The sequence below is a fragment of the Ctenopharyngodon idella genome, chromosome 9, assembly GCF_019924925.1.
Source record: "Ctenopharyngodon idella isolate HZGC_01 chromosome 9, HZGC01, whole genome shotgun sequence".
In the NCBI taxonomy this organism is placed as follows: Eukaryota; Metazoa; Chordata; class Actinopteri; order Cypriniformes; family Xenocyprididae; genus Ctenopharyngodon; species Ctenopharyngodon idella.
In genome coordinates this window covers 31,563,519-31,588,152 of record NC_067228.1, presented here as the reverse complement: position 1 = coordinate 31,588,152, position 24,634 = coordinate 31,563,519, and the positions used below count along the sequence as shown (strand labels likewise).

Here is a 24,634-nt window from a genome sequence, read left to right as displayed (position 1 = left end):
ATAGTATTCTGATTGATGTAACTGGTTAAAGTATTTGCATGAAAGACAACACAGATATATTAAATATGTTAATTCTTAAAATTGCCCTTACAAATAAAAAAATACCCCTGAAAATCAATTCCAGGGGGCAAATATTACCCCTTAATGGAAAAGTAAATTTCTGACCCTGCTACTGAGCCCCTCAGAATGAAATCTAGATGCAATATCTGGCCATCAGAGCAGCAAGAGGTTTACCGTAGGTCTCTGTCCTCCTCTCCATGAGCGTCCAGATACACAGACCCCCACAGACAGAAGCGATGCCCTCGGATGATAATGATGACTGAGGCGTTTACCAGCAGGAAGATACCGGTCGCTGCTCCACAGTGCTGGGAGTGCTTTGGATTAAAATATATATATATATATATATAATTATAATCAGCATCATCAGTGTAAGGATAATTCAAACTGAGCTTTCAGCATTTGCTACATACTCACCAGCACACACTCACAGACGCCCTGCTGTTTACAGCAGTGACCCTTCAGACAGACGAACGCGCCGCACACCAAGCAGAGCGCAGGGTCTTTGGGGGTCTTGCCGCAGCTGGTGCAGGATTTCCTGTGGTAGTACTGGAAGATGGTGTTGTAATTGTCTGGGAGGTGCAGGAGGCGAGGAGCGGCCCACTGCGGATCCTGAACTAACAGAGACTGAAGACAGACAAGAAAAATACCAGATTTAATTAACTTTCACTGTCAGTCAAAAGCAAGTCTTTTCACTTTGTAACATCTTGACACTGTACAAAAAAAAAAAAAAAAAAAAAAAAAAAATCTAATTTCTGCCAACTGGTTTACCCAGTATTGCATGTCTCGGTCATGCACAATGTTTGAGTCACTTAGATTAGTGTTATTTAAAGGGGTCATGACATGGATTTTTATTTTTTTTATATGTTCCTTGAGGTTCACTTATGTTAAAGATTTTTTCACACACAAAAAAATAGTCAAAAAATCAAGGCAAATTTGATTTCTCATGTCATGACCCCTTTAATTTTATTTTTGCAGCATGAAATCTTCAAATCTTCTCTGCAATCTTGTATATCAAATATGATGTTACTGATGCTGGTTACGCTTGGTTAGATCAAGGTGGTTAACAGTAATAAAGACAACATTTGGTTAGAAAAACTGGTGTTAGCAACACATAAAATAAAACAGGGTTTACAAAGAAACAAGACACAAACGGATACTGACCACAGACTGCTGGGAGGGTGAACCGGACAGAGCGATGACCTCTGAACACCACTGGTTAATCAGATCGAAAGCATTGAAGTTCCACTCCAGACACGCTGCGCTGCTCATGGATCCACTGGACTGAACAGAACCAGCCAAATTCAGACACCCGGTCAGCAGAGAAAACTCCTCCTCCACCTGTGACGAGAGACAGCCGTGAGTCTATCAACTGTGCTGAATGAGAGCGAATACCCACAGGCTGAACATGTGTGAAGTACCTATTTAACCATATTCTGGGGACAAATTTGTATCAAGATGTGAGCTAAATCCCCAAAAACCTCCATTTGGGGATTCTTTTGCAAAAACAGTATAAAATTAAAGTAAATAAATATATATTTTTTAAATGATAAAAATGCAGAAAGTTTTCTGTTAGGGTGTTAGGGTTAGGTTATAGTATTTATAACTAGCTGTACAGTATATAAAACAACAGAAGTCTATGCAGTGTACCTGGCAGCCGGGTAAGCTGTCTCCATACAGGTGGTGCTGCAGTAAACAGGACAGTCTCAGGAAGGGCAGACAGAACTGCTGTAGGGTGAACTCAATGGACTGAGGAGACCACACACTGGAGCTCAACTACAGAGAGAAGACATCATTAATAACAGCTCATTCCCGGTTGATAAAGCCCTGATAAACAGCCCTCTGACAGCCGGCCGCGGTGACTGGCTTTGAATGAACAAGCTTCAGGCTCAAATAACAGTGAGCTGCAGATTACTATTTAATAGATAATTACTCTTCTATGGCTGGTTCTCATGAAACTTTGTGTTCTGTATAATTGCTCAAAAATTAGTTTTTTTTGCTTTTTACGGAATTAATACTTTTATTCAGATTTGCCATTACAAGAATAATATTTTAAAATATTAAAAATTTTATTTAAAATTGTAATAATATTTCATAATATTACTGTTTTTACTGTATTGTCGATCATATAAATGCAGCCTTTGTGAGCAGAAGAGACATTGTCAAAAAAATTTTTACCGACCCCAAACTTTTGAAGGGTAGAGTCCACATAATCAATTTAATGTACATTACATATTTAATGTTTCAAGTTAAATTTGTTTTACTGTAAGGTATCCTGATTAAAAAAAAAAAAAAAAAAAAAAAACACAACTAACTTCCTGGGAAATAAAATGACTTTTTACTGCCTTGTCAAAACAACAAGAGAAGGAAGTGAATGTACTGTCCCACGGTGACACATTTGCAAAAGACATTCAACAATGGGTTCTTAGATACTTATTTACACACTTTTCTTCAATAAAAAAAAAAAAAAAAAGAAAAAAAAGAAAAAAGATCTGAACCTGCTGTGCCCTGTACTACATATTCTCATTATTACTACTGATGCTGAATTTGTAAGTTAATGACTTCAATAATCAATATCTGTCCAATAAATTTGTTTTGTAAGTTTAGTCATAAAGGCTAATCAAATTATTAGCATGTTTTGTTAGGTAATCTCATAATTTCTATGTACTTGAATTAAATCATAATAGTCAGAACCAGAAAAGATTACTACCGTACCATCATCTTATATTCAGGGTCTAGACTTTTACATGTTAATAATACACCTGCAACAATAGGGAGTGTGAAATACATGTGAAACGAGTGTGACCTCCAGGACTGATAAACGCAGTGGAGTCAAACAACTCTCATTAAGCAGCCTGGAAATATGGTCTGTCAGAGTGTAATGCTAGAAGATGACGAGCCCAAAAAGAGTCTTAAAAATGCTAACAGTCAAAGAAAAGAATACTGCAGTCCTAAAAGCAGCCGCTTCGAAGAGATTGATGGGCGGGTGTGTTGGTCCGTGGCCGAGGAAAGAAATGAGGGGCTGCCCATAACCAGAGCCATCATCTAGCTGAAGGATATCGCCCAACAGCTGAACGTACCCACCAGCGAGGCCCCTCATTTCTTGTTTCGGCTGCGTGCTGACACGCTAGCCTGTTGATTTCTTCGAAGTGGCCGCTTTGATGCGGCATAGGAATGATGTACAAGTTTCGACCCAGCACTTGCCCTCTGACTTCAGGGAGAAACTGCTGTCTTTTCAGCACTGTGATTGGCCTAAGGTAAAATCACTCATATCCCCTGGATCAGATGGGTAATGCGGATCAAACAGCTGTGTTTTTTGACATGCCAACATGTGTCACTGTACATAAAAATGTGAATTCAGTCATTGTGAGTTCTACTGGAAATGAGAACTACCGGTTATTTTTATGGTATGTTTATTTTTAAATGTGATTGTTGGTTTCACCAGTACTTACCATACTTTCAATATAAAAATTAAAATATGAAAATTCATTTTCTTTATAAAAGACAAGATTTGGTCCTCAAAATGCCTTTTTCCAAAAGGTACATCTTGAAAAAAGGGGGTCGCCTTATAATCAGGCTTGTCTTATATTCAGAACAATATGGTAAATAATAGTGTTCTAAAACTGTTCTGTAGTGCTGTATTACCCTTTCGTGATGCTGAAAATGACTCACCATTAATGCTTCCTCAGAGTTGGTGTCGTACACATCTTTGGCCTTCGTCAGCTCAGAGATCACGTGACCCAGGAGAGACTCCCATGATTTGTCAGAGTTTGGCATGTTCTGCGTATCAAAACAGCATTGAATATTATAAAATGAAGTAAAAAAGTGCTTTTTACTCCCTCCAGAATGGAATCTATGGAAGCTTGTTTCCACCACTGAATAAAAAATAAAAAAGGTAATTGCGATAGGTAATAAACATAAAAAAGGTAATAAACTCCAGACAATTTTTCCTGCAATTGCGAGTTATCTTGCAATTCTGGCTTTTTTTCTCGCAATTCTGAATATTTTCTTGCAGTTGCGAGCTTACATCCCTCAATTCTGACTTTTTTCTCAGAATTGCTTGATATAAACTCACAATTGAGAGTTATAAAGTCAGAATTGGTGATATAAAGTCGCAATTGCAAGTTTGTATCTCACAATTATGATAAAAGAAGCCCGAATTGCGAGATATAAACTCGCAATTGCAAGAAAAAAGTCAGAATCGCGAGTTTCTCACAACTGTGAGAAAAAAAAAAGTCAGAATCATGAGATAAAAAGTCGCAATTATCTTTTAAATAGTTTTATTCCGTGGCGGAAACAAGTTTCCATAAGATTTACCATCATTGTACTAACTGGATTTAAATACTGTATATTGGCTGTTTCTCAAAACCTAGTGAGCTGACTATCTAGACAACATTGTTGGCCATCACAAATGGATTGAACATTTGAATGCACCTATAACAGTGGTCTCAAACTGCCGGCCCACGGGCCATTTTATGGACCCCCTCTCCCCCTCCACCTGGCCCGCAACTGATCTCAAAATAAAACATAATGTGGCCCGCTAAATTATTATTATTATTATTATTATTATTATTATTATTATTCTCTAGTTGTCTCATAGCATATTCCATATTCAAAAGAATGACACGATTCTATAAAAAAGAAAAGAAAAAAGCACGCAGGCAGATTTGACGAGAGCTGGTTCAGGGCTTTCTTGCCGTGGCATAGGCACGCCTGGAAAAACGAGCGCGCCATGCTGCGCCATGCTGCTTCTATTATGAGTGCATTTGCCTAAATTACAGTAAAAGCACTCACGCAAGTTGCGAGCGTTGATTTAAACCACCGAAACGTGTCCGATGCTACCAATAAACTTTACCGATGCTCAAACGCCATCTTGGACAAATGTGGCACAGCTGTGTGAGCAGAAGCGCTGCCAGGTGTCTGGCAAGAAATAGAATACTGTACAAATGTATTCAGGGATTGTATTTGTTCAGTACAGTGTTGTTCAGTGCAAGATTTTGATGTTATTTAAGCTAAAAGTAAGGAAAAATATATCTGCACTAACTGTTAAAAACTAATACTGTATGTAACAATGATAGAGACACTGCTGTTTACATTTTTTGTTAAGTATGGCAAAAGTATTTTAGTAATGAAATTTGAAGTAAATGAGAAATAATGCAAAGGAAAGTAAATTTTCAGAAATTTTGCGCTTTTTTGTGCTTGAATGTTAAAATGGCCCTCTTATGCGGCAAATTTGAGTTTGAGACCCCTGACCTGTAATGTCCAATTCTGCTGTCTAGGAAGAAAACTTGCTAGGTTTTGAAACATCCTGTGTGTTTTAAATGTAGTCAGCAATTTGCAAAAGCAATGAAAGTTTCAGGCAGAGAGAGATAAGAGAGATGTTAATTAAAGCAGTCTGACTGATGACATCAAACTCTTCACATTAGTCCATTTATTTCTCATAAAGCCCGTCTACACCAAAAATAGACATTTAAAGGGCTGTTGAACCATTGCTAATGATCTCTTCTGTGCTAATGAAAACCTCTGAGTGAGATTTATCTGAAGGACTTTTCCTGTAGCATCTTCTCGCTCTGGGTTATCTGAAGATTATTGCCAGCACCCCCTAAACAAACAGGATTGAGGGACAACAACATACTCTTTCTCTTAATAAAATTAGCTTATCTTACAGGTCTTAATGTGCAATTTAATCATTATAAAATAGATTTTGAGTAAATAGTTTAGAGTTCTGCTTTGGAATAGCCAAATAGCCAATCAAATCACTACTCTGAAAAGCCTGGTTGCTATCCACCATTTTGTTTCACAAGCTTTAAAGCTTACTGAACTGTCAGACACACACAAAACTCCTTTTTTCGGGAAATTTCTTTAAACTATAAAAAGGTAAAAAGGTGGTTATTGAACATGAAATTCAGAATAAGTGTCTAGAGTTGCTAGTTAATGGAGTTTTGTTCATTCTGGTCCCTTAAATCAGCCAGTAACCTCGTAAATTAAAGCATCAGGTTAGACTTGTTATTTGTAATTAACCTCTGTTTATTTTAAACTTCTGTGTTATTTTCTCCATTAAATAAAAAGAAAGCATGTGTGTTCGGGCGGTTTTCATTAACACTAGATCCATATTTAGGAAATTACAGGAAATTTTGTATGGCTGTATGCTTCACCCTCAGAAAATTTGAGGATGATTTTGATGAATTTCTTCTGTAAATATCTATCTACAGTTAGAGTAAACATCTGTATACTAACAGCAAATTATTTGAAAAACAAAAGGATGCTGAATGGTTTCAACATCTCTGTGCTCTGATAAGTAATAAATAATGAAGTTAACTTTATTTTAAGAAAAGACACTTACCCCTGTTTGCATCTGCAACTAAAACACATTTTTCCTGTGATAATGTCAATTTTTATGACGTTGACTGATCGACTTCTTGACACGAGTAGATTTCCTCTTATTTCACTAATTTCTCATCTTCTACTGTTATATTTAGTGTTTCAACATAACCTGATACAAAAGCTTATGACATTTGTGCAATGATAAACTATGGTAAACTTCATTTAAAGTAATTTATTCCAAAATGATAAAGGGACATTTGGTCCGTCATTTTGTTTGACGGACACAGAGCACCAGCCCTTGAAAAATGGTAGGCATGGTAAACCAATCTTCAAAGCCAATTGGCTGACGTATGCGTAAGAAAGCTTTTCGATTGGTGTTTGGCTGGATGTGTGATTGGGTGAGATGGTTGTGATGTGTAGCTCATTGGCCGCACCTTCTTGGCAGCTCCTGTGTTGCTCCAGGCGAGTCTCTCCTCACAGCTGAATCTGATAGACAGAGCGGCCAGAGCCTGTGTGTACTGCAGACTGTACAACACCTTCACCACACACGTGAAGTGCTCTGCACACAAACACAACATGCTTATGATTAACACAAGATGTAGTATCTTAGTATGTTTAAAACATGTTTTAACACAACATGAAATTAAAACCCATTTTCACTTTATGTTCATGGTCATACTGTGCATGATTCATCTAAATATAATGACTTAATTCAGATATGATGAAAGAAAAACATTCTATTTCACTCATATTCCATAAGATTATGACTGCTGCACAGTTCTAGGTAAACATTATCACTTAAAGGGTTATTTCACCCAAAAATGAAATTTTGGGCAACAGTTACCCTCATGTCGTTTTTTGATGAAATCTGAGAGCTTTCTGTCCCTCTGTTGACAGCTACACAACTACCACTTTGACAGGATCGTAAAACTAATCCATATGAATTGAGAAGTTTAGTCCAAATTTTCTGAAGAGACTCAATCACTTTATATGATGAACAGATTGAATTTAGGCTTTTATTCACATACAACATTCATGAACACACATCTGATATGGTAAACATAAGCTCAAGCATGTTTGCTTGATGTGCGAAATGATCTTCATTCTCATCTCTTTATGAACTTTCTGAAGTGACAAAATGGTAGTTGTGTAAACTGTCAATGGAGGGACAGAAATCTCTCAGATTTCATTTAAAATATCTTCATTTGTGTTCTGAAGATTAATGAAAGTCTTACGGGGTTGGAACGACATGAGGGTGAGTAAATGATGACCTTTTTTTTTTTCTTTCATTTTTGGGTGAACTAATCCTTTAAAGCCTTCTCTGGGAATTGAACCCATGACCGCAACAGGAGGTTACACACTACACGACCTGACGACAACTCTGTCACCCAACGACTTTATTTGAAAATGGATGTTGGGAGGAAATTATATTAAATATTGAATTAAATGTAATTAAAATTGCTTGATAGCTTTATAGTTGATAAATGAGCTTTATAGTTACTTACACAATGTGTATCTGATATGAATAAACTTCGGCAAATGAATGGATTGTTATTGCTGCTTCCATAGACATCAGTGTATATTTCATTGGCTGTTGCGTCGCGACACGTGACACCACAGGATATCGAGTCGGCCAACAGCTCCAGATATTTAGCATGCTAGATATTTGTCTGGTGTCTGCGAGGTGTCAGCGACGCGTCAGCGAGCGTCACTGAGTAGTTCACACATTAAGATTGGCGAGCGCCGATCACCCGCTGATTTTCCCCCGATCACAGCCTGACCTGTCAGCGAGCTCGTTAACTTGCAAATCGGGCTTAAAATCCTGTAGTGTAAACTTGGCATTACGTGTTTAGTCTATAGGTTTGCGTGTTTGAGTGCGTTTGTGCGCAGAAGCTTGGTCTTTTTTTTTTTTTTTTTTTTTTTTTTTTTTTTTTAAATAAAGTGATATTTGCCAAATTACTTGTCTGGTCCGCATAATACAGAAAAATTAGTTGTGTCCGCAGATCTATGCGAACTAGAATAATTTTGATAACGTTTTATCTATATATAGGGAAAGGAAAGGGAAGGAGGCCTTCGCAGGGTAAATTGTAATATTATTACAATTTAAACTAACTGTTTTCTATTTTAATGTATTTTAAAATGCAATTTATTCCTGTGATCAAAGATGAATTTTCAGCATCATTACTCCAGTCTTCAGTGTCACATGATCCTTCAGAAATCATTCTAATATGATGATTTGCCGCTCAAGAAACATTTCTGATTATTATCAATGTTGAAAACAGTTGTGCTTTGAATGGTAGTGTACATTGAAAATGCATTGATCAAAATATTTCCAGTGGACAAGAGTGCAGATATGAAAATTAAATGTGACCTAAGACCTCGAGAAAGCAGGACAATTTGAACTGAACTGGACTTCTGCTCCTCACAAATTATGTTCATACACAACAAATATATATTTTATCTATAGCAGATTCTTAAACTTTCCCTTTGGTCTCCCCAAGCCTAAATATCTCAGTTGCATCCTTGAATAAAAGCTTCTGTTCCAATAACAAGAAGCACAGAGAGACTCTTACTCAAACAGCTCTATAGATGGCAGAGCTTTCAAGAGAATCGTGGGTCTTTTGTTAGGACACAAAAATCAATCATGTGACTGTGTACAGAAAAAGATTAGATTTTTCTGGAGAGGGTAATTAGCCCTTGTGTTCATGTAGCAGGTGTTAAGACCAGTTGTGTGATGAAAAGCCACACACAGACACACTCGCACACACACAGACAATGACACTCCATTAACATTCCTCACCACAGACAATGACACCTCACACACACAGCAGTGTCTTTGTGACAGCACTAAGCTATTCTCTAACACATGCACAGCCCGTTTCTGTGCTAATTCAAGCTTTATTGTCTTGTGTCTTCAGACTGATGGACCTGAATCGATCCTCTGCTCACAATAACAAAACAAATGATGCTTATTTGAGAGTCAATCAATGATCAGTGATCAATCAAGACAGTCATGGCCCATCTAAAGATGAAACTCAGTGTGAAGGGAAAGAGGAAGATGTTTTTTAAGTGCTGTACATCTTCTGCAGCAATTGGTTTTCCTGGTGCATCACGACTGACGGCATTCTCAGGACCAAGTGTGTGAGCGGAGTTTCAGATAGAAATAATTTTCAACCCAAATCTTGCCAAGAGAAGATTTTTGTTAACAATGTAAGTAATTTTCAACCACAGCAAGGAATGAGATCACAATATAGTAATTCTGTGTTTTGATCCGGAGATTCTGTACTATTTCAGAATATGTGTAAAATTCCATCAATAGTGGGGAAAGAGTTGAAGGACTGCCAATTTAATTTTGAAAAAGTTGAACTTATATCCGACTCTTTAAGACAATGGATTGTATAACTGACTATTATCAAAATCTCAATTACTTTTGAACAAGCAGGCATGTGCCCAAGCAACATACTTTCAGACTTTTCAACTGCAATAATCAAACCATACTTTCATTATTACTTCATGAGAATGACTTTTGCCAACATTTAAATATCTTGATAGAACAACACCGACCAACAGTTAAATCTCTTAATTGCCTCTGAATGCTCACATGTGTCCGAGTCACTGTGGCACTTGTGCTAAACAACACTATAATAAAATATATCTAGATCTAAACCTGAATCTGGAGGATCACTGGTATCATCATTATAGATTGTTTAAATTGTTATATTTAATTGATCTATATAAATACATTTCAGATGGAAACTTTTGGTTGTTGCGCTTAACTGTTTTGTGAAAGCATGAAGGTGGTACCTCAAATCGGAATTGACGTGATGGTAGAAATGCCTTTACCTAATTCTAGAACTTACGTAAAGGTCAGAGGATAAGACCAATTGTTTTTGATTGAATTTTTTCTTTTTTAAAACCACATTTTTATCATTAACTGTTAATTTGTCAGCCTTACTTGATAAATTAGGCATTAAAGGGTTAGTTCACACAAAAATGAAAATTCTGTCATTAAGTACTCACTCTCATGTTTTTCCACACCCGCAAGACCTTCGTTCATCTTTAGAAGACAAATTAAAGGAATACTCCACTTTTTTTGAAAATATGCTAATTTTCCAACTCCCCTAGAGTTAAACAGTTGAGTTTTACCGTTTTCGAATCCATTCAGCCGATCTCCGGGTCTGGCGGAACCACTTTTAGCATAGCTTAGCATAGTTCATTGAATCTGATTAGACCGTTAGCATCTCGCTCAAAAATGACCACAGAGTTTCGATATTTTTCCTATTTAAAACTTGACTCTTCTGCAATGATATTACGCAGCGCCTGTGACCCCCTGCTTGCACAGGGAGCGTGCCTTGCAACCATGGAGACATTTGTGAGAGACGCTGCGTAATATCATTGCGCCTGCTGCAGCCATGGTACGGCAGCAAAGTTCCTTGATTATTACGCCGGAATGAGAGAGAGTTCCTAGCCATATCGGCTTAGAAAATCGCAACTTTTCATTTTCTGTCGGTCTTAATACACAATGTAACTACAGAAGAGTCAAGTTTTAAATAGGAAAAATATCGAAACTCTTTGGTCATTTTTGAGCGAGATGCTAACGGTCTAATCAGATTCAATGAACTATGCTAAGCTATGCTAAAAGTGGTACCGCCAGACCCGGAGATCGGCTGAATGGATTCGAAAACGGTAAAACTCAACTGTTTAACTCTAGGGGAGTTGGAAAATTAGCCTATTTTCAAAAAAAGTGGAGTGTTCCTTTAAGATATTTTTGATGAAATCCAAGGTTTCTTCCCAGTTAGTCTCCTACACATTTGGCGCAGTGAAAGGAGTGGAGTGCTTCTGTGTTCTACGTCAGAATGCCGACTCACTACATGCATTGTGCTGCTCACGTGAACAGCGTTGGCCAATACTGAGCTGGTGTTCGGACAAAACATGGAAGCGCTGAACTGCGTTCACTGCGCCAAATGCGTAGGAGAATGACAGGGAAGAGGAAAAATTGTTGAATCAAGTCGTTATTTTTGTTTTGTTATTGCGCACAAAAAGTATTCTTGTCGCTTCATAACATTGAGGTTGAACCACTGTAGTCTCGTGGACTATTTTAACGATGTCTTCAGTACTTTTCTGGACCTTGAATGTGGTAATTTCGTTGCTTTCTATAGGCGATAAAAAACCTCTCGGATTTCATCAAAAATGTCTTAATTTGTGTTCCGAAGATGAACGAAGGTCTTACGGGTGTGGAACGACATGAGGGTGAGTAATTAATGACAGAAATGTAATTTTTGGGTGAACTAACCCTTTAAGAAGGTCTTTCTCCATCATTTACTGTGTGGCGTGAACATGAAAAGTATTTGTGATTTCATGTTACTGTGCGTGTGCCTTACCTTTGCGTAAAGGCTGTGGCATGGTGAGGATGAAGATGATGAGGAGGGACGGGACGTCTCTGAAGAGCATGGGCACCTCGGGACGTTCATCATCACAGAACCTGCACACAAAACACAGAATCATACAACAGTACAACACTAAATGCTGTAGAAACACACAAACACATGATCACTGCAAACAAAGAGCAAGCATCTAAAACATATAAACATCAACTATACACAGCATTTTTACATTAGGTGCATGACACTATGTGATCTACAGACAATACTATCTTGCCCACACAACTTAAAACATTATGTAAAAACAGGGCCATTACTGTGGGCGAATATCCATGAGGCTTCAAATCCTTTCAATGGAATTTTACTGTAAATGTACAGTAGGTGGGCAGTTTACATTAAAAGAAACCCAAGACCACAATTAAAATATAAAAGAAAACAGAAAATCAAGTATTTATTTATTTAGCAGACAACTATTTGAATGTGAGGGACTGAGTGAGTGCCGTCCATTAAAGCAGAAATCTGAACCGAGGTTTAAAATATTTTTTTGACATTTTCTGATTTGTTAGTGGATGATGTTGACAGTTAATGTGATGAACTCTATCTGTGGTTACCTGTACTTGAGGAGAACTGACTATACAATCACTAAAAATCACAACACCACCAGCTGAGTAAAAGACATTGAGCAAAAAGTTCTGAGAAAAGCTTCGAGTGCAGATGACACTTTCATATTCGGCATCCAGAAAGCAATGACATTCAATGACTTTAATGTCCGAACACAACTCTCAGATAATCTTTTTTCTGTTTGACAAGTGATTGCGGGCAGGCAGAAATAGGGACAGCAGTGCTTTTATTCTAATGGCTGTATTAATAGCTCAGTGAAAGTGCCAGAGGGTTGTAGTGACAGAGTTTTCCTTCAAAAGCCCCTAACAAGGTATTTATAACCACAGCTGCCTCCCCTCTGAGTCTGAGTCCAGCCCGGCTAACAGTCCTAAGAGACACAGGTGAAAACCCTGTCTTACCGCCTGAACGCAGGAGAAATGAGGCCACTTAACCAGCCTGACAGTGTTAAGTGGCTTTTAAACAGGAGATGTGGTGAGCGGTAACCTCCACACAGCCATAAACCCTCAAAATAAACCGCAGCACTCATGAAATGTAGTGCGGCACACCATAATTTGCAAGATGCAGCAGTTATTAGTATCTATGGAAACCCCATTTGCTCAAGTCTTTCTCGCTCTCTCGCTCTGTCAAAAAGATGCAGCAGCAGTCGAGAAACAACGGCATAAAAAGCCACTGAGAGTAACAATAATACTTCATTTTAGTGTGTTTTTTTAAAAAATAAAATACCATTTATAGCAGCAAAACTCTTTTGTGTATGTGTATCAACGTTGTTAACGTCATCCAGCCAAGTTATTTTTTACTGATTTATTAGAAGAACTGCCCCATAAGAGTCATTTGTTTGTGAATCAGACTTCACCGGTCTCATTGTCAATGTTGAAATGAATAGAAAGATTCATTTCTATACTTTGATGTATTTGGAACAGCATTTGTTTGAAACAGAAATCTTTTGTAACATTATAAATGATCAATTTAATGCATACTTGCTGAATAAAAGTATAAAATTCTTTAAAAAGAAGAAGAAAAAAAAAAAATCCTACTGAATGATTTTGAATGTACATGTAGTTTATGTAGGGAGACTTCAATTTTAGTAAGCGTTTAAACAAGTTCTATTGTCAAAATTTAAATGTCCATAATTACAGCAACTTCTGATTGCTGGATCTCACTTCAGGATTATGGGTAGTCTAGTTCTTCATTGTGAATTCAGAAATTTATCATGATTTCATAAAAAGGACTGAACTCTGATTTTGCTGTGCCAGGATCAGTTCAGGAAATGTGTGTGTGTGTGTGTGTGTGTGTGTGTGTGTGTGTGTGTGAGTGTGTGTAGGTTTGCTATACTTGTGAGGGCCAAATATACTCACTTACATAGTGTAACAACCGACTAGCGAGGTCATTACTCGTTTTATAAAAGGCTTATAAACAAAATCCCTGTAAGACAAGTCATTTCACTCGGTGGCCATCTTTAAAACGCCTCTCGGGCATGCAAGTGCAGCTCCTATCTCTTTGAATGGGGAAACATCAAATTCTCCAAAGCTGTTCGCCAAGCTTTCGATTAAATTTCATATTTGAAATCACCAATGAAATCTGACAACAACTGCCTCATAAATTTTGTTTCTAAACGCTTGAATCATGTCAAAAAACTGCATTTTTCAGGCTGGATCAAGCTAATGTGCATGTGCAGTCCTAAATGTGCATCTCTATAGGCGGCTGACTATCTGCAGTGATTCGATGACTTTACCAATCAGTGATTGCCTCTTATTTAGAATGTGGGACTTATTCCATCATATTGCGCATTGCACTTTCTCCCATTCATAATAATACGAGTGCACTGTCTTTCTATATATAAAGTCTTTGTTATAAATCAGCCAAAATATGTTTTGGTTTAAATCTAGTGTTTTGCACCTGTTATTGTGAGGATAGGAGTTGGTTTAGGTCATAGAAAATATCATTAACCTGATATAAAAATCAATAAAAATCTGTGCAATGTCCTCACTAATATAGTGAAACAAACGTGTGTGTGTGTGTGTACTCACTCAGTCTCTCTGCTGTGCGTGCTCTGTGTGAGTCTGGTCCAGGGGTTGTATGCTGAATCTATGCTGTAGAGACGCATGTGCATGGCCAGCACATGAAACAGCTGATCTGAAACACACAGAACGCACACACACATAAGTGTTAGTGTGTGTAACATGATAAATGGAGTTTGCGTAAAGCCTCTAGGTACATAGGAGGAAGTGACAGATAATAGACCTCATGAAAACTTGTCCTTTTACACAGATCAATGTCTTTGACACATGCTGTGTCTAGCACGTACTAAAGGCACTGAAGCCACCCGACACACACAGGGGCTTCAGAAGCAAAGCCTGATGAACTTGCAACTTTACCTCAGAAGACAGATTACAACACAAACTCTGAGGAAGAAAGACAGACACGCTGCTGGGAACACAACAAAAACTGAGGTTTCAGAAGAACATGAGGCTATAACTCTTATATGTTATTCTATTCCCAACATGCCTCAGAGATGCTAGAGCCAGACTGAAACTTATGGCCACATACACTCATCAACCACTCTAAAAATAGAAGTTCATTAGCCTACTTCTGTGAGCAGTACATCTAGTGAAGGTGAATAGATTGTGACTTAGACAGTCGTGTGATTTAGACAGTAAAATAATAACGGACACTGTGATTTTACACTAGTTTAGCCTTTAACTACTAATTTTGTCCCTTCTGAATGCAACAAAAGATGTGACGTCTCTCACAGACTCCGTCTGCTTTTACAGGCTGTGGGGATTCTGTGATGCCAGATCTGTATTATTACCAGAAACTAAACACCAGCAACATTCAGGAAGCTGGCTCACCAACAGACTTATGATAGAGCAACAGCACCACCTATAGATGACTGTAAGAAAGATGGGACAAAGTGATCCCTACACTCAAAGCATTTTTAATCAAAATTTAAGATGGAGAACTGCTTAGAAAACAACTTATTGGTTGATTGAGTGTGAAATTAAATTTTCAACAAAACCCTTCACAGTAACTGCAATAGGAGGATCGTTTACACAGGAGTCTGCACTATTGTTTGAAGTGTTGGTCCATTTATAAATGCGTCAACAGATGTCTTTGGCTGTTGCATCGCACCTCACTTTTTTACAGTGTCTCATGCCATGAGCAATGTGTGTCGAATTCAGAATCACTACTTCACTACTGTTCAACAATTTGGGGTTCAAAAGTTAAGCAAGAATTCAGCAAGGGTGCATTAAACTGATCAAAAGTGACAGTAAAAATTTTTATAATGTTACAAAAGATTTATTTTTCTAGTTTTCTATAAAAAACAAATATTGAAAAAATACATCAAGGTTTCCACAAAGATATTAAAGCAGCACAACTGTTTTCAACATTGATGATAATCAGAAATGTTTCTTGAGCAGCAAATCATCATATTAGAATGATTTCGAAAGGATCATGTGACCCTGAAGACTGGAGTAATGATGCTGAAAATTCAGCTTTGATCACAGGAATAAATTATATTTTAAAATAGATTCAAAAAGATTTTGGTTATATTACTAGGCTATTTATTATAGATTTTAAATTTTAATCATGTTTTATACAATTTTACAGTTTTCCTCCAAAACACGTTGGCCACAATTATTGGCACCCCTAGAATTTTTTATGAGTAAAATATCTCTGAAGTATATTCCCATTCATATTTACATTTTTTAGCACACCAGGGTGATCATGAACATGAAATTGTCCAGCCATGATTGCCTGTTCCACAGGAGTATAAACATGAGGAAACACAAATGCCAAATTCCCGTAATCATTCATCACAATGAGAAAAACCAAAGAATATAGTTCTGCTGTGCAGCAAAAGATTGTTGAGCTTCACAAAATAGAAAGTGGCTGTAAGAAAATAGCTGAAGCATTGAAAATCCCCATTTCCACTATCAGGGCAATAATTAAGAAGTTCCAATCAACTAAAGATGTTACAAATCTGCCTGGAAGAGGACGTGTGTCTGAATCATCCTAATGCACAGTAAGGAGGAGAGTTTGAGTGGCCAAAGACTCTCCGAGGATCACAGCTTGAGAATTGCAGAGATTAGTTGAGTCTTGAGTCTCAGAAAGCCTAAAAAAATTATCAAACAGCACCTACATCCCCAAAAGTTGTTTAGGAGGGTTTCAAGAAAAATCCTCTGCTCTCATCCAGAAACAATCTCCAGTATATTCAGTTGTCAGACAAGACCGGAACTTCAAAAAGGACCGGCTCCTATGGTCAGATGAAACTAAAAAAAAAAAGAGCTTTTTGGCAGCAAACCCACCAGATGGGTTTGGTGCACACATGGATAAAAAGTACCCCATGCCCACGGTTAAATATACTGCTGGATCTTTAATGCTGTGGGCCTATTTGTTTTGCTGGAGGTCCTGGACATCTTGTTCAGATACATGGTATCAACACAAAAATGTGTCACTGAGCACAAAATGAAGCTTCTGCCATGGCTGTCCCAGTCCCCTGACCTGAACCCTAAAGAAAATGAGTGGAGTGAACTGAAGGGAAGAAGCACAAACATGGAGCTGGGATCTGAAGGATCTGGAGAGATTCTGCATGAAGGAACGGTCTCTGATCTCTTGTCAGATGTTCTCCAAACTCATCAGGCTTTATAGGTGAAGACTCAGAGCTGTTATCTTGGCAAAAGGAGGTTGCAAAAAGTATTGAATAAAAAGGTGCCAATAATTGTGGCCAACGTGTTTTGGAGAAAAACATTTATTTCAATGAAAGGTTAGATTTTTGCTATTTGTATGAATTAAAGATCAAAAGGATAAAAGGTCATCTTTGATCATATTTACCAAGGGTGCAAAAATAATTCTGAGCACAACTGTAAATGACTCTTTAACAAAGATGGGACTATATTGCAAGATTCCTTCAATTCATTTTTATACAACTGGTCCGTCTCCTCCCTAATGTCTCAGACAAGTAGCAACAGATTTGGGTGTTAAAAATATGTTTGCATTTTGTTCTGTTGCAAAAATGTTTGCGAACGCCCTCTAAACCTCAGACATGATGGCACATGGAAATGTGAGAGATCTTCAGATATTTATTCCATTCCTCCATCCTCTTGTTTCTATCCATTTCCCAATCACTTCATCATGTAGCCTGACAGCTGAAACTGAGATCTCTGCATCGCTCTATTCCTCGCTCGCGTCTGTCTCTCCATCCCTTATCCTCACACACTCTCTGGCTCCATATTGATCTTGCGTCTCCACCCACCTGTGATTATAGCGTGCACACTCTGCCCTCTTCACATGCCATCAATCACACACAGACATAAAACATGAGTGAGAAAGAGACTCGGGTGTTCGACTGGCAAAAGTGAACATCCCCCAATCTGCACTAAAATCTAGAGAAAAAATTAACATCAAATGACACTCAAATTCTCCAAAATACAACCCAGATTTACTCTGACTAAGCTAGAGGACATCTGACAGAGTGGAATAGAACATACTCTAAAGACCCGTTCACACCAACGAACGATAATGGTCTCTTTATTCTAAGCTCACGCACTGCGGTTTTAAAGTGTTTTTGCTGTTCTTGTTGCATTTACACGGCTTTAACCAGCAGATGACCTCAGCATGCTATGTTTTGAGTGAATAGCTAGTGTAATCAATCTAATCTAACAGTGAATTTAGCTAATGAAGTCAATGTAGTGGAATAAAAACAACACCTAGTCTTTTTCACTGCAGCAATGATCTCGAATGATGTCGAAACTAGCGCTGGATACCTGAGGTAATTTTATGTCTCAAACCCCCCCCAAAAAAACGTATCATTAATACTTCTCACCATTTATTCTGAGGGTATGGCCGAGTGTTTTCCATATATCCATTTTCTTTACAGTATGCTTGAAAAGGGTGTTTGACTTGTCAAACAGTGGTGGCTTTTTCTAGACCTTGACGATTAACTTCTCCGCAATGACGTCTGCCATTTTAAATACGCGAGCCCTTAAATTAGAATGGATTCTGATTGGCTGTCAGGGTTTTATCGTTCAACAGCTGGAAAAACAAAAAACAAAAAAATAAATAAAAAAATCGTTCTAAAAGTGATCCCAAATATATAGTTTCTCTATATCGTTATCGCTGTGGTGTGGACTCTGCTATTCTTTTATATTTAGAATGATTTTTAGAACAATATCTTTATCGTTATCTTTATAGTTATCGTTCTTGGTGTAAACGGGCCTTAAGGCAACTACTTACAAGCCACTTACATCTGAACAAGTCATTGTTTTTGAAGTAATTAAACTCGCAGCTTCATTGTTAGTAGAGACGCCGCACAGATGCAGGTAATTCACACATGCATCTCATCTCTCTCTCTCTCGATAATTCAAATTAAAGTAATCTTACTGCACTACTTTATCTCTGTGTCTGATTTAAAACATTCACAATGCTAGATCTAACAAGCCATAACTGATGAAAGAAACCATCATTTTTACCCTTCCTGTCAAATATTGTGATGCAAACATCTTTAACTTGTCCATGGTACAAAGGGAGTTAATTCACGGCTAGGTGTGCATTACGCTATTTTAATCGCACTTTGAGGAGGCACTAAACTGCGTGTCATCAAAGTATACTACATTCAGGGTTCATACAGATACTGAAAAAAAAAAAAAAAAAAAAAAAAAATTCAAGGGATTTCAAGGACTTTAAGAACTACTTTTTTGGTTTTCAAGGACTCCAATCAGAGATCTCACTTACCAAACAAATCAAAAAAAGGTAAATATATAAATAAAAATAAGCTAATAAAACAAAATGGTACAAAAAGTGCAGCACATGCAATGACCATAGTAACTTTAACCACTGAAAAGATACTTTGACAAAGATATCGCTTTCCTTATTCAAACTGATTTTTTTCATATATTCCCATGAATATTGACCTAAAGAATGAAAGCTTTATCATATACTTGGATATTTATATGAGCAATATCTCGCTCATAGCCATGCGAAATGGCTTTATATGTATGTCAGATGAGCTGCAGCATTAATTTGGTGTGAAAAGATTGTTTTATCTATAAAATATTAAACAATAATTTCGTATATATTGTCTTTCAATAATTCAAGCACTTTTCAAGTACCTTTTCATAAATATGGCTGTTTTTAAGGGTTTTCCAGGACTTAAATTTCAAAAAGTCAAATTCAAGTACTTCAAGCACTTTAAGCACCTTGTACAAACCCTCTACATTTGACTCGAATGCATACACAGGCTTTTGGCGCATGCTAAGTTTTGAGCAATCTCTTGCCATGAGTTACAACCCATGTAAACATCTTTCATGCTAGAGTTGTAACAAATGAGGGTACTTTCTAACCTCTTCACACAATCTCTCGTCTATGTGGGCCTCCATTGTCAAGTCAAGTCACCTTTATTTATATAGCACTTTTTACAATGTAGATTGTGTCAAAGCAGCTTTACATTGATACATTGATAACTGGTACATTGTTTGGCTGCACAGCAGCTCTTAAAGAAGTGTCAATGCAGGCAGATCAAAGCACTGTTGAATATCAAATGTCAAGTCAAGTGTCCCCAACTAAGCAAGCCAGAGGCGACAGCGGCAAGGAACCCAAACTCCATCATTGTCACTGTAGCTTGCATGTGTTCCGGTCTGTTATGTTTATGCAGGTTTTCTTCGACTACCTTGTGAATCAACGCCCCCAGGGCATGGTCGCCACCTTGTGGATAAACTAACTACTGCAAAAAAATTAAATGTGCATGTGCGACCTACACATACAAGTACACGCAGTTACAAAAATCTGACGGCTGACCCTCATGTACGCGTAAAAAGTGAACTATACTTTGGGGTTTAGCTACCACCTAGTAACAACCCAGAATGGGCTTGCAATCGCAGGCTTTAAAAAAACAAACAAAAAAACAATGCAAAACAAAATGCAAAAATAAACAAAGGCATGCTGAACAATCATATCCCAGCAACTAGGGATGTCCCGAGCTGATCTCAAGAATCAGGGCAGATTCAGCATTTTTTTTAACTGATTAGTATCGGCTATCCTAAGCCTGATCACGCAGGTGTTGTGCAGTAGGTGGTGGTGTGCACCTTCAAGTTGGTTTGCCAACAATTGAGCTTATTAAGTGTTCAGCATATTTGATGCACACTTACATAACAAATGTAACAAATCACTCAAAAGTAATTTATTTACTGTTTATTTTTATCTGCTGTAAGACTATTTGAGATGTCATTGCCATAACGCATTGCTATGGGATGCGTTTGGCTTCATACTTAAATAATCATTCATAAAGTTCGAAAAGGTTGAAGCGAATTACAAGGGTGTTTGAAGTGGGCTGTGTTTACATTAATCTTGTGTCATAAGAGCATTCTGAGCTGAGGTGCAAGCATATTTAACCATTACATGACTCAGCCGAACGCACAATCGCTGTCCAGTACTCTTCTTTGTGAGCGTTTGAGTGTGCAGTTAAAAACTAGCCTAGATCTCTATCTGCTGTTAAAAACTAAGCTCAGAATCGATTAGAGAGAGACAATATCAAAATCAATCAAGAATCATTGTATCGTGAATCGAGAATTGATGTATTGTCCCAGCCCTAATGCACTGGATTGATTTGAACTTTAATCTACTTAAAGTGTGCACCAAACATGAGGAAAATACATGTACAGGATCGGAACTTGGCATTGGCAGATACTCAATATTCAATGACTCAGATTGGAGCAGGGGCACAAAACACCTGATCGGGACATCCCTACTGACAAACACTCGCAACACCCTAGCAATATGGTGGTGAGATCTGCACAGACAAGAGCCATTCTCTTTCTTTGTCCATACTTTCTATTTTCTTGTTCTCTTGCTAAGCTCTAATGTACTGAGGCTAAGTAAATCTGGCCCTCTCTATGGATGTGTGTTTAATGTAGCTCAGAAAATGGCTGCTTTGCTGGAGTGTGAAATCTCTTCAGCTGCGCTTGAGTGTCGGGATTTTTTCATGACAGCTCCAGGTCTGCACACACACTCATTTATACAGAGCCAGTGTGTGGATGTGTGTCGATTGACTGGTCTTGACTGCAAAAATACAACGGCAGCAGTCTCGACATTCTCCTTGCATCCAGTCCATCACCATACAAATATATCATCCATAATGTATCACCCCTGAAGAATGGCGTTCTTGAACAATTAGAACAGTCCCCTCCCCATTTGAATCATGGACAGTAGTCCACTTGTCACATGGACAACCAGGGAAATTTCATTTGAGGTGACGTTGTGTAGTGGTTAAGGTTCAAGGCTGGTAACTGCAAAGTTGAATCCCTTAATGCCCCATCAATGAACTCTTTCTGTCCTTGAACACTAAATTGAACTTCAGATTCAACTTCATTGAACTTCAGATTACTCCAGATAATTAAACTGTAATAAGTTCAGGACCAGTGGCTGACACATTCAAGGCCAACATCATATCTAAAGAGCATGACATGCGCAGAGCAGTTGAAACATACGCAAATTGCTATAATTAAATGAATACATTTACTCAATTCACAAAAAAAAAAAAAAAAAAAAAAAATGAAAAGTGAACGTTTATTTTTAATTAACAATGCTGACATGGATTTGTGAACTGACAAGTTCTGCCAAGCGGGCACTTTTAGATGCTGAAAATCTCAAAATGACCCAGCCTGGCACAAGGGTGAATGCTGTCAGCGGAAACTTGGTGTGCACCAAAAAAGCGGACCGAGACCGACCAAACCAAATGCAGGACATAATGTCACAAGATAACCCTAAAAAGGACAGAATGCTTAAGGATACCTGGTTCTTCTCGTCATAGTCGCAATGTTGTCCATTACAGTTCGGTACAGGCATTGGAATCGCTATCTCCTTGCAGCAGATCTTCATTTGTGTGTGCAATGGTGGATTTCCTGCCGCTGTTTTTACTCCTTTACACATTTTATGACCTCTTCATGAGTTCTCAGCTGGTAAAAATACCACCATATGTACACAAAATGAGTGCATTTAGCACACAGCATTGTTTTTAGGGATGCAACGAAATGAAAATTCTGGGCCAAAACAGCATGTCAGCATGTTCTTATTCTAAATTAGCTTTTTTAATTTTTGTATGAATATTAGACTTTTTAATTATCAGTAAATTCAATAATTTTAATGATACTGAATTTAAAAAAATACAAGCCAACAAAATAAAATAACCACTTTTATTGAAAGTAACACTAAAATTGGACAGAAAATATATTAATATTAAATATAAATATATTTTTTCAGTTTTATGCAACAGAATCAGATTTAACATTTATTTTTTGACCAATTATCATTAGCAGAGCGGATTGGTGAATGAGAGGGTCATTTTACCAGCATTGCTCAGTATGGCTATACTGTATGACACCATGTTACAGTACAGTAGGGCTATTGCAAACAGAAACAAGATATATTAATACATAGAAATTTCATGCCGGCACGTTATTTTACCGGACTTTACTTTTCCGATGAGCATGAGGGGTACATGAGTGGAGCGTTCTCATGGGCCGTGAGTAACTGAGCTTGTGCATAGAGCAGAATATTGAACGGAGCGTCACACCGCCAATGATAACGGCTAGAGCGATAGAGAAACCTGAGCGCTGAACACTGAGGGGCAGGGCGGCATATATTTTTTGTCGTTTTTCTCTTTCGGCCAAAAACAGAAAATGGCATTTCAGCCAAAAATTCTCAGCGGCTGAAATTTCGGTGCATCCCTAATTGTTTTGGATGTTCAGTAAGTTCTGTCACAAAATATAAATCATAAAGTCTGTCCAATCAGGTTGTGAACATTTCTTTTTGCCTTTTGTTTTGCATCTTTAGGTTTGGGGTTAAAAAATGACAGTGTGAATGCTAATCGAAAAAGGACTAAATGTATCATGTTCTTCTTTTGGACTGAACCAAAAAAAACAAAGAGAACTGAACTATAAGTGTGAACACACACTAAACCTGCATTATTCACTAACAAAGCCATTAGTACTGTATACTCTGGAAAGAGAAAGAAAAAAAAGGGATACTCACTGAGACAGGAGCGTTTGGCAGCAGCACTGGCCCCCCCACTGCACAGATTCCCCCCACGATGAACCAACTCTAACTCCAGATTTGTCCTGAGAGAGCAAGCGAAAGAGTGTTAGTCAACATGTGGACTAGAGAAGCTCTGCAGGAAATTATCAATAAGTAATATGTTCCCATAACATTTTAACTGAAGACTAATATTTTGCCATTATAAAGGTATACAACATATAAATTCTTATTTTTTTACTTTTTTTTTTTTTTCTATTAATAAGTCTGTAGAAAAATGGAAAAGGTTCTGGTTTCTGCCAGTACGTTATCTGTTAAGTTTACATACATCAACTTGGCTTTAACCCTAAAACACATCACAATGCAATACGTTGTTTAAAATACAGGTAAAAAACTGTGAAAAATCAATACGGAAAGTTTCCTTCATATTAACAGTACATTGAGCCCTATTTTTCGGACCTCTCTTAGAGTGTGCAAACAGAGTTATAATGTATGATAATACTTACAATAACTACTTAATGTTTCTTCAAACAATTCAATGTATCACAACATTTAAAAGGCAATACAGTGCTATGAATTATCTATTAAAAATTTCTAATCAAGAAATGATGTCTTAAGTTGACAACATAACTCAATTTTTTAGCATTCATATTTATTTTTTTAGCATTCTTTTGTTTTGCTGTTTTACCGAGCATTTGCCTTAACAGGAGTAAAAAACACATTAACACGATAACTGAGACGTGTGATTAGTATGTGAAGAATCCAACGTAATGGCCCTCATACACAAACACAGATGAGTCTGAGAAGTGCATCTCTAATATTACAAGCTGAAATCCGAAAATACACAGAAAGACTACAACCTGTGTGCACTAAAATCAAGTGTTTTAAATTAACATGCACATGCCATGTCTTACACTTAGCAAAATCTTAAAAGCCTCCTGGAAGAGAAGAAAGGGAGTTGGTAGATGAAAAGGAAAAGAAACAGGCAATTTCACATAGATAATGCACTGGTGAGTGGATCCACCTGGCTGCCACTGATGAGTGAGTGAGTGAGTGAGTGAGTGAGTGAGTGAGTGAGTGAGTGAGAGAGAGAGAGAGACAGAGAGAGAGACAGAGAGAGAGACAGAGAGAGAGAGAGAGAGAGAGAGAGAGAGAGAGAGAGAGAGAGAGAGAGAGAGAGAGAGATCGCTGCTCAGAGACAGACAAACAGACAGACGGACAGAGGA

General features: G+C 37.7%; 1 protein-coding gene across 4 annotated transcripts in view; it reads right to left on the bottom strand.

Moving 5' to 3' along the window:
- The window catches only part of ubr3 (ubiquitin protein ligase E3 component n-recognin 3), an 88,538-nt gene that overhangs the window by 6,897 nt on the left and 57,007 nt on the right, over nucleotides 1-24,634 (bottom strand). For all 4 annotated transcript variants that reach the window (XM_051904894.1, XM_051904897.1, XM_051904895.1 and 1 more), the window contains 9 exons: nucleotides 23,409-23,494; nucleotides 14,411-14,516; nucleotides 11,763-11,863; nucleotides 6,816-6,940; nucleotides 3,730-3,837; nucleotides 1,708-1,833; nucleotides 1,222-1,398; nucleotides 475-684; nucleotides 235-374 (listed from right to left, as the gene is read on the bottom strand). In XM_051904894.1, the coding sequence (XP_051760854.1) occupies nucleotides 235-374; nucleotides 475-684; nucleotides 1,222-1,398; nucleotides 1,708-1,833; nucleotides 3,730-3,837; nucleotides 6,816-6,940; nucleotides 11,763-11,863; nucleotides 14,411-14,516; nucleotides 23,409-23,494 (1,179 nt within the window). The remainder of the gene's footprint in view (nucleotides 1-234; nucleotides 375-474; nucleotides 685-1,221; nucleotides 1,399-1,707; nucleotides 1,834-3,729; nucleotides 3,838-6,815; nucleotides 6,941-11,762; nucleotides 11,864-14,410; nucleotides 14,517-23,408; nucleotides 23,495-24,634) is intronic.